This window comes from Anguilla rostrata, chromosome 9 (genome assembly GCF_018555375.3).
Source record: "Anguilla rostrata isolate EN2019 chromosome 9, ASM1855537v3, whole genome shotgun sequence".
Taxonomy (NCBI): domain Eukaryota; kingdom Metazoa; phylum Chordata; class Actinopteri; order Anguilliformes; family Anguillidae; genus Anguilla; species Anguilla rostrata.
The window spans coordinates 45,640,263-45,652,503 of NC_057941.1; the positions used below are offsets into that span (position 1 = coordinate 45,640,263).

Sequence of the window (12,241 nt, forward strand, 5' to 3'; positions counted from 1 at the left end):
TAGATTTGAACGAACTCTGGACATTTTATTGTGGATATCATTAGCCAAGAACTGATGGTTTCTTCGATGATCAGGTCTCGTGAAACATCTGATATCAGATGGGAGCGTGACCCTCCTTGTATTCCCACTCAGTGAGTTGTGTGCCATTATTGTTGTGATTTGGCCCAGCTCCCAATGGCTCCGCCCCCTGGGGCTGAAAGACTCTATAAATGCAGCATGAGCCTCGGGGGCTGCCTGGTCTGAGAAGTCTGAGGTCCCAAATATGAAGAGACTGAGCCTGGCTATCTTCCTGCTGCTTATGCTGATATCAGCTGCTGAAGGTAAGAAAAGACTGAGCCCTATATGTGAGCGCGTGTGTGTGTGTAAGTGAATGTGTGTTTGTGTGTGTGTGTGTAAGTGTGTTTGTGTTTGTGTGTAAGAGTGTGTGTTCGTGTGTGTGAGTGTGTGTGTATCTGCATGTGTATGTACGTGTGTGCGTGTGTGTGCATGTGTGTGTGTGTCTCCAGGTGGTGGTGTGATTAGTACAACATTACTGCATTCATCAGAAAATTGTTATGGTTATAAATTTTTTCCTTTTTGACCTAATAACAGCCCTTACTACAAGCAAAGTGTGTCTTTTAGTACCATAACCATTAATCCTACAACCATCATTACTAATGACTATTTCTGCCACTAATATTTCTTTTACTGCTAACCCAGTCGTTCTTCTACCACTACTAATGATGATGTACATTAGTTTGATGCTGTTAAAATAGCTGCACAAATTGAAGTTTTGTTTAAAAATATTTAAATGATAAATATAATATTGATTTAAATAAAAAATGTAATTAAAAAAACATATTTAAAGAAAATAAGAACTCCTATTCTTGCCCCAATACCATTAGCTGACTCTTGTTGGCTGAATGTTTGTCAGCTGAATGAGGAAAACAAAATGAAAACATACATTTTCGAGAACTGTAATAGGCGTTTCTGAACCATTCTGGGGCTAACTCCAGTTTGCCTTACTTCCTAGCTGATGACGCCGAAGCTCAGTACTGGACATGCGGGTATAGAGGACTCTGCCGACGGTTCTGCTATGCCCAAGAGTACATTGTTGGACACCACGGTTGTCCTCGTAGATACAGGTACATGGCCTACACACGCAGAACTTACATGTTTCAGTTTTGTCCTTGATGAACAGAAAAATATTCTTCTTGCCAAATATAAGTATCTAGCAGAAAATTATAATTAAATATCTCATTTATAACTAATTTGAGCTTGAATGCTTAGTTCAAATAAGCAAATAAAAGTTGTAAAATGAACTGCAAGGAAAGTATTTGCTCAGACACAATGATAGACATACAGTGTCAATGGTATGCAAAGGGGAGAGGTCCATAAGTTGAAGCTTTATTACACCTGAATCAAGACAAATCAGAATCAAAATGAACACCAGGGTACCTTTCAAATGCATGTATTTAAAAAAATGATAATATGCAATATGACATTAACATTTACTTTTCCAGGTAAAATTGGATCCATTTTCATATTTAAAGACAATTATGTGCAGCATTACCCAGTTCATAAGAAGCAAGATTTGATCTAAAGAGTTTGAGTGAGACCCGATCAAATGAAAAATGACTATGAAGATCATAATAAATATTTGTTTGCTGAATTGAATAATTTAATCACACAGGAATGGTTACGCTTATCAAATAACAAGATATTTGTTTGTTCCAAAGAAAAAAGGACATATATGTTCTTCACCACTTCAGCATCAATAAAAATTTTTTTAAAAATTTTAGCATAAAAATCAGTCAAACGTGTAAAAAATAGAGGTGGTTCAAGTAAACTAATCCCTAATGGGTAATGCATAAGAAGTAGACTGAATGTGTTAATGTTACATAAAATGATCAAAAACACAGAAACAATTATATAAGAAAGGATGACCTGACCAAATACAATCATCCACACCTGTCCTTCTCAAACTGTACATGACGGAAATCTGCAATCAAGAGATCCTGTAGAATGATCCTGCCAAATTTATGCACCGTGTGGAGGAACTTGTATTGTTTTTGTTTTGTCTTTTGCAGGTGCTGTGCTGTGCGGATGTAACAAGCACCAAAAAATAATGACTCCCGCCAGACACCACAAGCCGAAGACAGACTGATTTACAGCTTTTAACCTGACATAAAATGAAAAGGCACTTTCAGTGGTGGTGGGAGCATAAAACAAACAAAAAAAAGCTGCCCTTTCCTTGATTGGCAAGTAAAAAATATAATTATACAGTCCCTTTGACACCCCCTTGCTTCCCTTCAGTTATATAGCAGACGTTATGAAATATATCTAAATTTGGCTTTGAAATCCAACCATTATTGCATTGATTGGTTTAATACTGTAGGTGAGGTTTAAGCGCAAAATTAGCTCAAAAGACAATGGTGTGGGACCCAGTATAAACGCTGTATGTGAAGATGAATGAAGTATTGAAGAATATTTCAGATATAGTGATATTTTGGAGGAAGAAGCAGCAGTGTCCGAAGCATCTAAACCAGTCTTTTTTTTCCTTCATAAATAATATTTTAAAATAAATAGTTTTAAATGAAACATAGATAGTTAAAAGGCTGCAGCAAATAGAGTGCTCTTCTTTTTTTGCCTCTAGGCATGCTATAGTCTGCTGACATTGGGGATGTCATTTTGTTTTCCCTACATATATCTGTTTATCTAACACATGACTTTCCACAAACACTCTCTTTAAAAACTTTCATTAGGCGAGGCAGTGGGGGGAGTGATCTGAAAAATGTATGCAGATGGAACCCAAACACCACACTTACACTTTTTTTTTTTTTAACCACACACACCAGCAGTATTCGCTCTGTGGAGATTTAAACAGTTCATGCAGCCAAAGGTCTAAATACGGTATGCTGTGGACTGCATTGTTTGACTACAGGACAATAACAAAGTCAAATGACTGACCCAGATATTGTCGCCGCAACAGAGCGGCACATTTGTGAATGAAGTATAGAGGTCATGTTCGTGTTTATGTCACCCACAAAAACAGTTATTTTCATGTATGGAGTGATTTGTTTTCTAATAAAGTGTTTTTAAAAAGCTCAAATAAGTATCCTCTTTCTGTTTTTTGTTCATTAATTTGAAAGTGGGAAAAATAAAAAAGTTGTTACACGGGGAGTCAGAAAATGTATCTAGAATGACAAAATTAGAAAAAATGGAAAATGATTGCTGACGTGCAAAAATTTCTATTTTTTATTTATTTGATATTTATTATTTTTTAAATACCAAAAAATTGATATTTGTTTGTTCATTCCAGGAAAGAATGCTTTCTAGTATTTCTTGATAACATTTAAAAATGTAAAGAATGGAAACTTAACTGAAAATCAATCGCTCAATCCAATGCAACAAGTTACTGTGTAGTTTAGAGCCTCAAGATGAATTGACATGATTACAGCTTCATTTAGTATTTATAAATGTTTTAATTATAAATATGTCTGTTAGACATAAATATGAGATATACTAAATATATTTTGTCATTTTAATGATTTCATATATTTAAAAAAAAAAAATCATCAATATAACCGCTTGGGAATGGGGGTGGGTTGGGGTGTTGGGGAGCACACAAAAACTTTTGTAACACAACTTGGGTGACACAAACACACATGCACAATTTCAGGCAACAATAGGCTCACAAGGGAGACATCATCTTCTTTGGTGCTGCACACAGCACACAATATGGGTGTCTAAATACTTGCAATACTTGTCATTGCTGTGTTTTATCCAGGGAAGTTTCCACCCATTATTTCAAAGCCAACCGTCATTGTACAAGTATGCACCACAGGCTGATACGACAGTCTGACACAAACAATACACCCATCATACATGGAGGCATTTTTCGCAAAAATCTTCAGCAACAATCCAGTGACTCACTGGAAAAGAATATACCCGCCACATAAACGAATAACGGAACAATCCCATGCATACCGGTGCTAAGCCAGCTCATTCACCATATTCAGCGCAGAAATAGCTTTTAGGCCTACTCGAAAACAAACCGAACGTGAGCCGCTGTTGAGCGTTTGTCTGAAGAAACGGCAGTGTCTGGTCTGGCGCAGTAGAGGATAGAGGCACGGGTGACATTGATAAACATGCGACGCGGCATTGTGCGTCTCATTGTCGTCTGGTTTATCATTCAGTCTCTTGCCCACTGCTATTCAGTCAGCGCGACAGCGTGACATCACCACAATGGAGTAAACACTCACAAATCTGTATACAGGGGGTTTACAGTCTTCACATTGTCACTGCAGCTGTCCCTGGCTAGTCCAAACTGGTGTTGGGTTTGAGGGGGGAGGAGCAACTTTTGGTTTTGTAAAAGCACTTAAATTAAGATCTTCTTTACAGCTTCCCTTTTATACATTCAGATAAAGTAATGTTTGACAGTAAGTGAGTTGACTTGAAAACCAACATAGCTTCTTTTTCAGTGTCTAACGATTATGAATGTTAATTGCTACAAATTATTTCATGCTTTTAATTTTTTTAAAGCAATGTCAAATAAAATATTTTTTGTCAGCTTTTCAATTTAAAAAATACTATTGTAGGCTACTCAGATATTCTGCCAAAAAGGTTTAAACTAATATTTTGAACTCTAAATAATACGTTGCGAAGAACTATAGAACTACAATTGACAGTATTTAGTAAAATGTAGTACATAAAGACATGACTGTGACGAGGCATATTTAAGAAAATATAACAAAATTAAATATAATACGAATATGTAACATAATACAAATATGTGACATTTACTTCAAAATACTCTTTATGTGTTGTCTGCGTTTTCTTTAGCGAATGGATAATTCTTATCTATTGTTTCCTTAATTGCCCATTCCCCCTTGTGTTTTCTACAGAAAACACAACTCCTGAACGGTTCTCTGTTGCTTATCTCGAAATAACGGTTTTGGTCGGTAAATTCATCCTTCAAAATTCGTTGCAAAGAGAGACGTTTCTGATTGGCTAAAACTAAGCAATCGGTACATACGTCCCAGGGTGCGTGCGTTCTCTCCACCCGGAAGCAATAGACCATTCATTTTCATTCTTGAAGATGGAGGAAACTTCGCTGGAAGCTGATATTGATGACTGGTTTATCGAGTCATTAAAACTGTGAGTAAAATGCAAGCTGCATATTACTGAATTTGCATGTGGAAAAACCACAGCTGTCGTTTTACCTGATAGCAAAGCTTCGTAATAACGAAGAGCTACTTCGCATTGCTTCTGATCACGTCTACTTTATGGTTAGACCGGCCGTAGTTATACTGTAGCAAATGAGGGAGTATTTATAGAATGCATTTCTTAGCGCATCATCCTTTTCTCTATTAGATACAGCGATCTTCACGTGTTCGAACTTCAAGAACCAACCCAGGTTATTGAGTGGACTGCGGAAAAAAGTGAGTTCAAGCATCACAGATCCACTTTCGATCTGTGGCATTCTGTATATTTTAATACAATACAATTTTTGTCTTGCTTGTTTGTCATTTTTAGGTGTTTGTGTAGCCGGTTATTCAACTACAAAAACAAATGAAATTTTAGAGCTTCTTTTGCCACAAAAGCTCTTTGCAAAAGGGAACCAGGTAAGATTAACCGGATTGATGTTTACTTGATGCATTTAAAACAGAGTATAGAGGAAATAATGAAATTCATCACAAATTAGAGTAAAGATGTGTGATGACTGGATGTTATGCTTGTTCGGGCTGGTTCTCACATTTTTCTGTCATATCAACAGGGTCTTTGTTCTGAAAGAGATTTTAAAGTAGGTCATGGTGGTTTCTCTGAGGAGTCTGTTAACTGCCTGAAACATATTGCAGGAACCAGGTAAATCTTAATAATTATTGTACTAAGTTGCCCACACTTCACACACATAGGTTACATGTCCAACTAAACACTTTTACCGTGGTTAATTTTAGAATGTTTATATACTGGTTTCCCCTGAAAATCTGAAATCACTTATTTAACCCTTTCATCCAAACCAAATGCTATGCCAGCTTGACGATCCTCATCCATCTGAATTTTGATTCCTGACAGGTGTGTTGTCACCAGCGGTGCCCCTGGCTCCAAACTGCAGGTATGGCAGATCGGAGAAGATGACAGCGGTGAGTTTTTTTTTCTTCTCCCTTACTTGAGGAGGCAATGTACAGTACACACCTTCCTCATAACTCATGATTAACTCTCGTTTATGTAGTAGGATGCAGTCATTACATATAAATGTGCTGTTGTGCTTTTTATTCTGTAATTGTTTTAATAAACTGTAATTGTGCCATTTTGGAATACAATTAAAGTATGTGCTTACATTGCTTTGCACAAAAGATTTAAAAATTGAACGAAATAAGGTTATTTTACACCTTGGCTGGCATAGTCTGTGATGTGAAAAATATGGAAATATAGCTCATTGAAGTTTTGTTTTTTTTGATGCCACTGATGTTTGTCTCTTCTGTCCTTATATTGCAGATACGATCAAGAATACAGGATGTATAGAGCCTAAGATTAGCTCGGATAAACAGTGCAGAATTGCATCCGGCTCTGCAGGAGCTGCATGCGTTTTACATGGCTCTGAATTCAGAGATATCCAAATAACCGAGCTGGCCTCAGGAAGAGTGCTGTACGCAATGGGTAACACATTTATGCTCGCTTCTGAACTGGCCACACAGGTTAAAGGCCTACCTTTATAGCGCCTCTGCACCATTAAGTTAATATCTTTATAGTCAGCTGCATTTTCCATACTGTTGCTGTGGACGCCATGTAGATTTCTCCCTTCGTTCGGGGAGGCAGTGTAGTATAACGGGAAAGGAGTTGTTACTTGTAAAGTGAAGGACGCAGCTTTGATTCCCCGGTAGGGCACTGCCGTTGTCCCCTTGAGCAAAGTACTTAACCTGCATTGCTTCAGTATATGCCCTGCTGTATAATTGGATACAATGTCAATGCTATGTAAAAGTTGTGTAAGTCGCTCTGGATAAGAGCATCTGCTGAATGCCTGTAATGTAATGATATATCATGCAGGTCTGAATTATATTTATCATTATATCTTCCGGAAAAATCCGTATATAGCAGTATGTTCGATTTCTGTTTGATTGCTGAAACACAAATTGGTCATTTTCATGGTCTATTACGTAGGATCCGCATGGCTTTATTTTGCCATATGTAAGCGTGTTCTCCCGCTTTTGTCTCAAAGGCGTGTGGTACCTTCTCTTTTTGCGCAGATTCGGGCTCGTCGGATCCCGTGAGCGGCCTGCAGTTCGTGGACGGCGACACGTTCCTGGTGTGTGGCGAACGCGGCGACCTGTGTCTGTGTGACACGCGGGCGCCCTCTGCCCTTCAGATGGGCCGCCCCGGAGATCGGGGGGGGGGCTCCTTCTGGAACATGGGGCTGAAGAGAGGCCCCTCCCCACCGGACGCCGCCGCCTCCCGCACGGTGGCTCAGCTCTCCTCCTCCGGACAGGTGGTCGTGTCGGATCTGAGGGATTCGAGAGGTCCACTGTGTCGGGCCCAGCTTAACGTCCCGCACAAAACCCCCCCCTGCCCCGACCTTGTGACCGTGACGTGGGCCCCCGCTTTGAGCGATCACCTTGCAGTTTCAGGTAAGCAGCCGATTGCTTCTCCACTGCTGTTGGGTTTACTCTCTTGGTTGAGCTGGAAGACTTTGTGTGAAAGGTTGTCCCAGATGATTTTACCACCCCAGTGTGTGTTTTAGTCAAACTGATTCAAATCTTTAGTCAGCTTGATTCAAATCTAATTGCATCATTTCAGGCGTGTCGTCAATATCATCACGACATTCCATTAGAGAAAAAAAGCCCAGGTGTATAATAACCTTGTCAAAAGTAGATCATTCCTGATTTGTTTAAGACAGTATTGCGTTTTCATTATGTAAATTTTCCAGGTTTTGATGGAACAGTACAGATCTATGACACCGCGGATTGGGGACCAGAATTAAAGGAGACAGAGCCACTGTTTACACACAGAGGTCATGTGATGTCGTCGGGGTTTGAGGCGGACGCTGACGCTGCTTTGGTCACGACTCACGTTTGGCATCCATGGAAACCGCGGACTGTTCTTTCGGCCGCAACCGACGGGTCCTTACACGTGTGGGACTGGGTGGACGACAGAGCTGGCAACACTTGAGTCTTGAAGACTGTCTGAGAACAGGGTGTTCCCAAGACATGCAAGTAGCCAGCCGATTAAGAAAAGCTGAAGGCTAGTTGGTAGAGGTTGCACAGATACAACACTATCAGAAGAACTGTCATTCTGGGATGGCGGTTTCGCATGAACTGTTGACAGCATTAGCGACGGGAGATTGAAAGTTTGTAAACCCCCCGTCTGGAGGAGGTCCCCAGTTGGTGTGCAACACAGTACCGTCGTTTCATTTCCCCTTTAATGCTCGCTTCTGTTAATCTCATCTGCCTATCTCACATCTATACAGGCACTCACTTCTCGTTTAAGTGTGAAGGGTGAAACTGGCAGTCGATGACAGACACAAAACACAAAGAAAAATGTACATACCTGTAAACAGTGATCGTCCCATTTTACCAAAATGATTTGTAAACTAGCAATCTATTCAGCTATAAACTAATTGGTTGACAGAACATGCGTTTTATATGGCTATGATCAATTACTGTGCAAGTACGTTGTGTCCAACGCAGCAGGAGGACGATTAAAGTAAATAAAACAAAGTTGAAATGCCCACAATGAAATATTCTTTCAGCGGTCACAATTGCAGTTAAAGAAGGTAAGTTCTCTTCATCTTGCAGTGTGCGTAACTGGGAGAAACATCCGTTTTGATTGCTCTAGTCTAGCGAAATACCAAGTGGGCTTGTGAGAATCCACCTGAGGTGTGAATAGGAATTACAGGAGCCACACCCATGACAATATACGGCTAATCATCAGCAACTGTGTGTTATAACAACACAAGGATAGAAGTAGTCATGGTGGCTGGTAGCTGGTGCTTGGGGAATACCCCGTGTGAAACTCCTCTGGTTTACATTCAAGGAAAGCATTTGCATGCTGGAGCTGGTCTGGATGCTGGACTGAGCATGTGATGATGCTGACACTGTCCGAAAACTGCACTGTTTTACGCACGCTATTTGGTCTTTAGTTCGATTAATTTAATTTAATCCCCGTTTTCATTTCAACCCGACTGATCCGTGTAGTGTGCTTCATAGTACATTTTAAAACAATTTTCATCGCAGAGAATGGTAGATTCCTTCAATGAAGGTTTCTCATCCTAGCATAATGCAAGATGGTCAGCCATTTTTGTGGAGAAATGAGCCAGGTATGAGGCTTTCATACAATTACACAAAATTAATTTATTTTGGCACAGAGTACAATGGATCAGCAGTGTCCTTTGACAACTGACACATGCATCACAGACAGCCCCTTTGTGATTTTAAAACCATATCCAAAGTACAAACTGGAGTCTAGGGAGCAATGATGCCGTTCTGAAAATGGATTACATTTTTTTCTTTCATGTTCATTTTTGGCTGCAATCATAAATTCAGTGTTCCAGATGCTACAGTGCTTTGAATGGAACTGCTCTGATCACAATCGCCTTTAATTTGGCATTCATCCTCAAAAACTTATTGAATGTTAACGTACATACAGTATACAACACACATTCTGTAAACTGAAAACAAGAGTTTATAGATAATTTTCTAGAAATTACAGACAGCATACTGAAAGGGTCATTCTTAAGCTTTTTTCAGAAATACAGCATGTTGTGCTAACAGTAATAAGGCAGTAAATGAAAATTCAAAAAGGGGGGAGGTTGGGGGCACCATTTTACTATCCGCATGCATTTACTGGCCGAGGGATAGGCAAAACAGTGTACCTATTTTTAATTTTAAGTGCTACTACGAGAACCTAGGGTGAATGTAGCTTCCCGTTTATTGCATCCAAGACGTCGCTGAGGTGGAAATCCACAAGGGCTATCTCCTCAAGTTCACTCTCCTTCCCGCACTCCACGAGGCAAGCGAACTGCTCCCCCTCGCAGTGGGCCAGGTCGGAGTAGCCGCTGGGGCCGTGGTTGATGATCCACGGCTTCTCCCAGCCCAGCGTGTGCAGCGGGGACCTGTTGAGGTACACGCCCAGGTCGCTCCGCTTCCCCCTGCTGGTCGGGTGCGAGAACAGCAGCCAGGTCTGCGCGTCCGAGGAGTACGGCAGGTTGATGTCGTCCCTGTTCGCCCCGACCTGGTCCTCCGCGAGGGACTCGGGCACGGGGAAGCCGATCACGCTTCCCTGGCAACCGCCGGAGCGCTGCTCCACCAGCCTCGGCGCCAGGCAGGGCCTGTCGAAGGCGCTCCCGCTGGTCTCGCTCAGCGCCTCCACCCTGTGGCCGCCGGTGTTGCGGGCGTTGCAGTACAGGTGGCTCCGGCCGTCGCGGTCGATGATCTCGGCCATTTGGCACTCGCAGGACTTCCGCTGGACGATGCGCCCAACGTTCCACGTGTCCCCGCGGTCGTCGCTGTAGAAGGTGAGGGCGTGAGGCTTGACGGAGCAGGGGAAGGGGAGGCAGGCGCACTTGCAGTGGATGTAGTAGACGTAGGCGGGGACGACGAGCCGCCCGCCCTCCGTCTGGACGCCGTGCCCGGGCCCGACGGCGAAGGTGGCCCAGTTTCGGACCTTCTTGCCGATCACGCTGTCGGTCAGGTCCTTCGCCTTGCTCCAAGTCATACCGTCGTCTTTGCTAGAAACGTAACACAGCCTGGCCGCGTTCTTGCCCGTTACGATCTGATGGTGCTCGGTTGCGTCGCCCTTAACGCAGATGAAGAAGAGGAAAAGGGTTTTGGAAATCCTCTCGTACACGGGGCAGGGGTTCATGGTGCGATGATCTGGCAGACCTGCAGAAGATAGTTCCTGTGGGGATGACCACTGCAAAACACTTGTGTGTTAGAATAGGATTTTATTGGAATTGAAATAACCAGTTAACAATCCATTTATGCAAATAAGCACTTGTATACAACCCAGATATACATATTTTAATGCACGAATACTGTACCTGAATAGAACCATTTAACAGCGTTCCCTTCCGCATCACTATGAGCTTGGCGTCGCTGTCACGCGGGGTTGAGCGCTTCTCCGCAAAGGCTAGATATGTTTTAGCTTCTCTGAGGTAGATGAGAGCCGGGATCCTGTATGTTATGCCACGCGTCTGCTCCTGTTTGAACACGGTGGTCTTTTTGGGCTCCATTGCGATTCGATTCGAACTCCTCCTCGATGTTGTATTGCCCATTATTAAATTCTGCGCCAGAAAACAAGTAAACAACTGTTAAACGCAGTTTATCAAAGATATACACTACATAGAATTTAATAGTATTTTGTTACGTATGCATACGATCGACGGCGTATAAAATCATTCTAGAACGAATATGTAATGGAACTAGCAATAAATATCGCACGCAGAACGTACACATTCAGAAAAGAAAATGCATGTCAACCTTGCGTTTGGGTTATCTGTGAAGTTAGCCTCGTCTATCAGTGCGTACACGTGAGTGTGATTAAGCGCTAAATGGAGCAATCTAGCTGGCCATCCCATGAACACATTATTTTTCATTAATTTCTTGCACAAATCATTACATGACAAGAGGTGAAAGAAATGTGGCTGCAGCTCGTCGCAGTTTAACTACAAGAGCCTCAAACATTTTGCTGGAGCTAATTAGCTATAGTTGCAGCTTTCTAGTTTAAAATGATTAGCTCGGCGGCTTGTTGCCACTGACACGCTGTTTTCTAAACAAAAATAACAATATGCGTGTGCATTCCTCAACATAAGTGAACATTCGGTACACATGAATACTGAAATACCTGAAATATAATTTTTGAGCAATAAGTTACTGCTAACGAAAACGAACAAGAAAACGATGTTATCTCTTCCCCATTCCCAAAACAGTCAGATAGATACTTGCCAAAGATGAACCTTAAAACGGCTTTTCACTTGGTTGGCTACAGTGCACTGCATCTACGAGGAAGACAAATGCTTGGCTAAAGGTGGACTTGCTATAATGCATTCTGGGTAACGTAGTTTTTCATGTGAAGTTGGCGTAAACAGCGACTGGCTGCAACCAAATGTACCCTCTTCTCCTGGAACAAATCTATTTTTATTGCCAAGTGATTCGTACTTCATTGAGAGTAAAAAATTAACCTCAATAGCTTAGGTTTGCATACGTGTGCATTTGTGCGTGCATGCATGTGTGGGTGTGTGCCTGTCTGTTTTTTTTTACTGACA

At 41.5% G+C, this 12,241-nt stretch overlaps 2 protein-coding genes across 5 annotated transcripts; one reads left to right on the forward strand and one right to left on the reverse strand.

The window, feature by feature from the left end:
- Nucleotides 1-5,008: 5,008 nt before the first annotated feature.
- Nucleotides 5,009-8,609, forward strand: wdr73 (WD repeat domain 73). The gene is made up of 8 exons (XM_064352437.1): nt 5,009-5,139; nt 5,356-5,423; nt 5,518-5,606; nt 5,759-5,847; nt 6,058-6,125; nt 6,481-6,642; nt 7,230-7,607; nt 7,907-8,609. The coding sequence occupies exons 1-8, from the start codon at nt 5,081-5,083 to the stop codon at nt 8,146-8,148; spliced, it is 1,155 nt and encodes a 384-aa protein (XP_064208507.1). The 5' UTR covers nt 5,009-5,080; the 3' UTR covers nt 8,149-8,609.
- Nucleotides 8,610-9,304: 695 nt separating this feature from the next.
- On the reverse strand, nt 9,305-12,078 carry neu3.1 (sialidase 3 (membrane sialidase), tandem duplicate 1). Of its 4 annotated transcripts, none has more exons than XM_064352432.1 (3): nt 11,922-12,078; nt 11,018-11,260; nt 9,305-10,890 (listed from the first exon to the last, which is right to left on the reverse strand). In XM_064352432.1, exons 2-3 carry the CDS (start codon nt 11,249-11,251, stop codon nt 9,883-9,885), a joined length of 1,242 nt encoding a protein of 413 aa, XP_064208502.1. In that variant the 5' UTR covers nt 11,252-11,260; nt 11,922-12,078; the 3' UTR covers nt 9,305-9,882. The 4 variants fall into 4 exon arrangements, with proteins under 4 accessions (XP_064208502.1, XP_064208503.1, XP_064208506.1 ...); XM_064352433.1 differs by having other exon boundaries at nt 11,821-11,977; XM_064352436.1 differs by lacking the exon at nt 11,922-12,078 and adding an exon at nt 11,457-11,600.
- Nucleotides 12,079-12,241: the final 163 nt, after the last annotated feature.

Excerpts from the sequence above, each read along its gene's own strand:
- wdr73 (XM_064352437.1), top strand. The coding sequence starts at position 5,081 with ATGGAGGAAACTTCGCTGGAAGCTGATATTGATGACTGGTTTATCGAG. Across the intron at positions 5,848-6,057 it reads AAACATATTGCAGGAACCAG|GTGTGTTGTCACCAGCGGTG; the intron begins GTAAATCTTAAT and ends GATTCCTGACAG. Across the intron at positions 6,126-6,480 it reads GATCGGAGAAGATGACAGCG|ATACGATCAAGAATACAGGA; the intron begins GTGAGTTTTTTT and ends CTTATATTGCAG.
- neu3.1 (XM_064352432.1), bottom strand. The coding sequence starts at position 11,251 with ATGGGCAATACAACATCGAGGAGGAGTTCGAATCGAATCGCAATGGAG. Across the intron at positions 10,891-11,017 it reads TGTTAAATGGTTCTATTCAG|TGGTCATCCCCACAGGAACT; the intron begins GTACAGTATTCG and ends AGTGTTTTGCAG.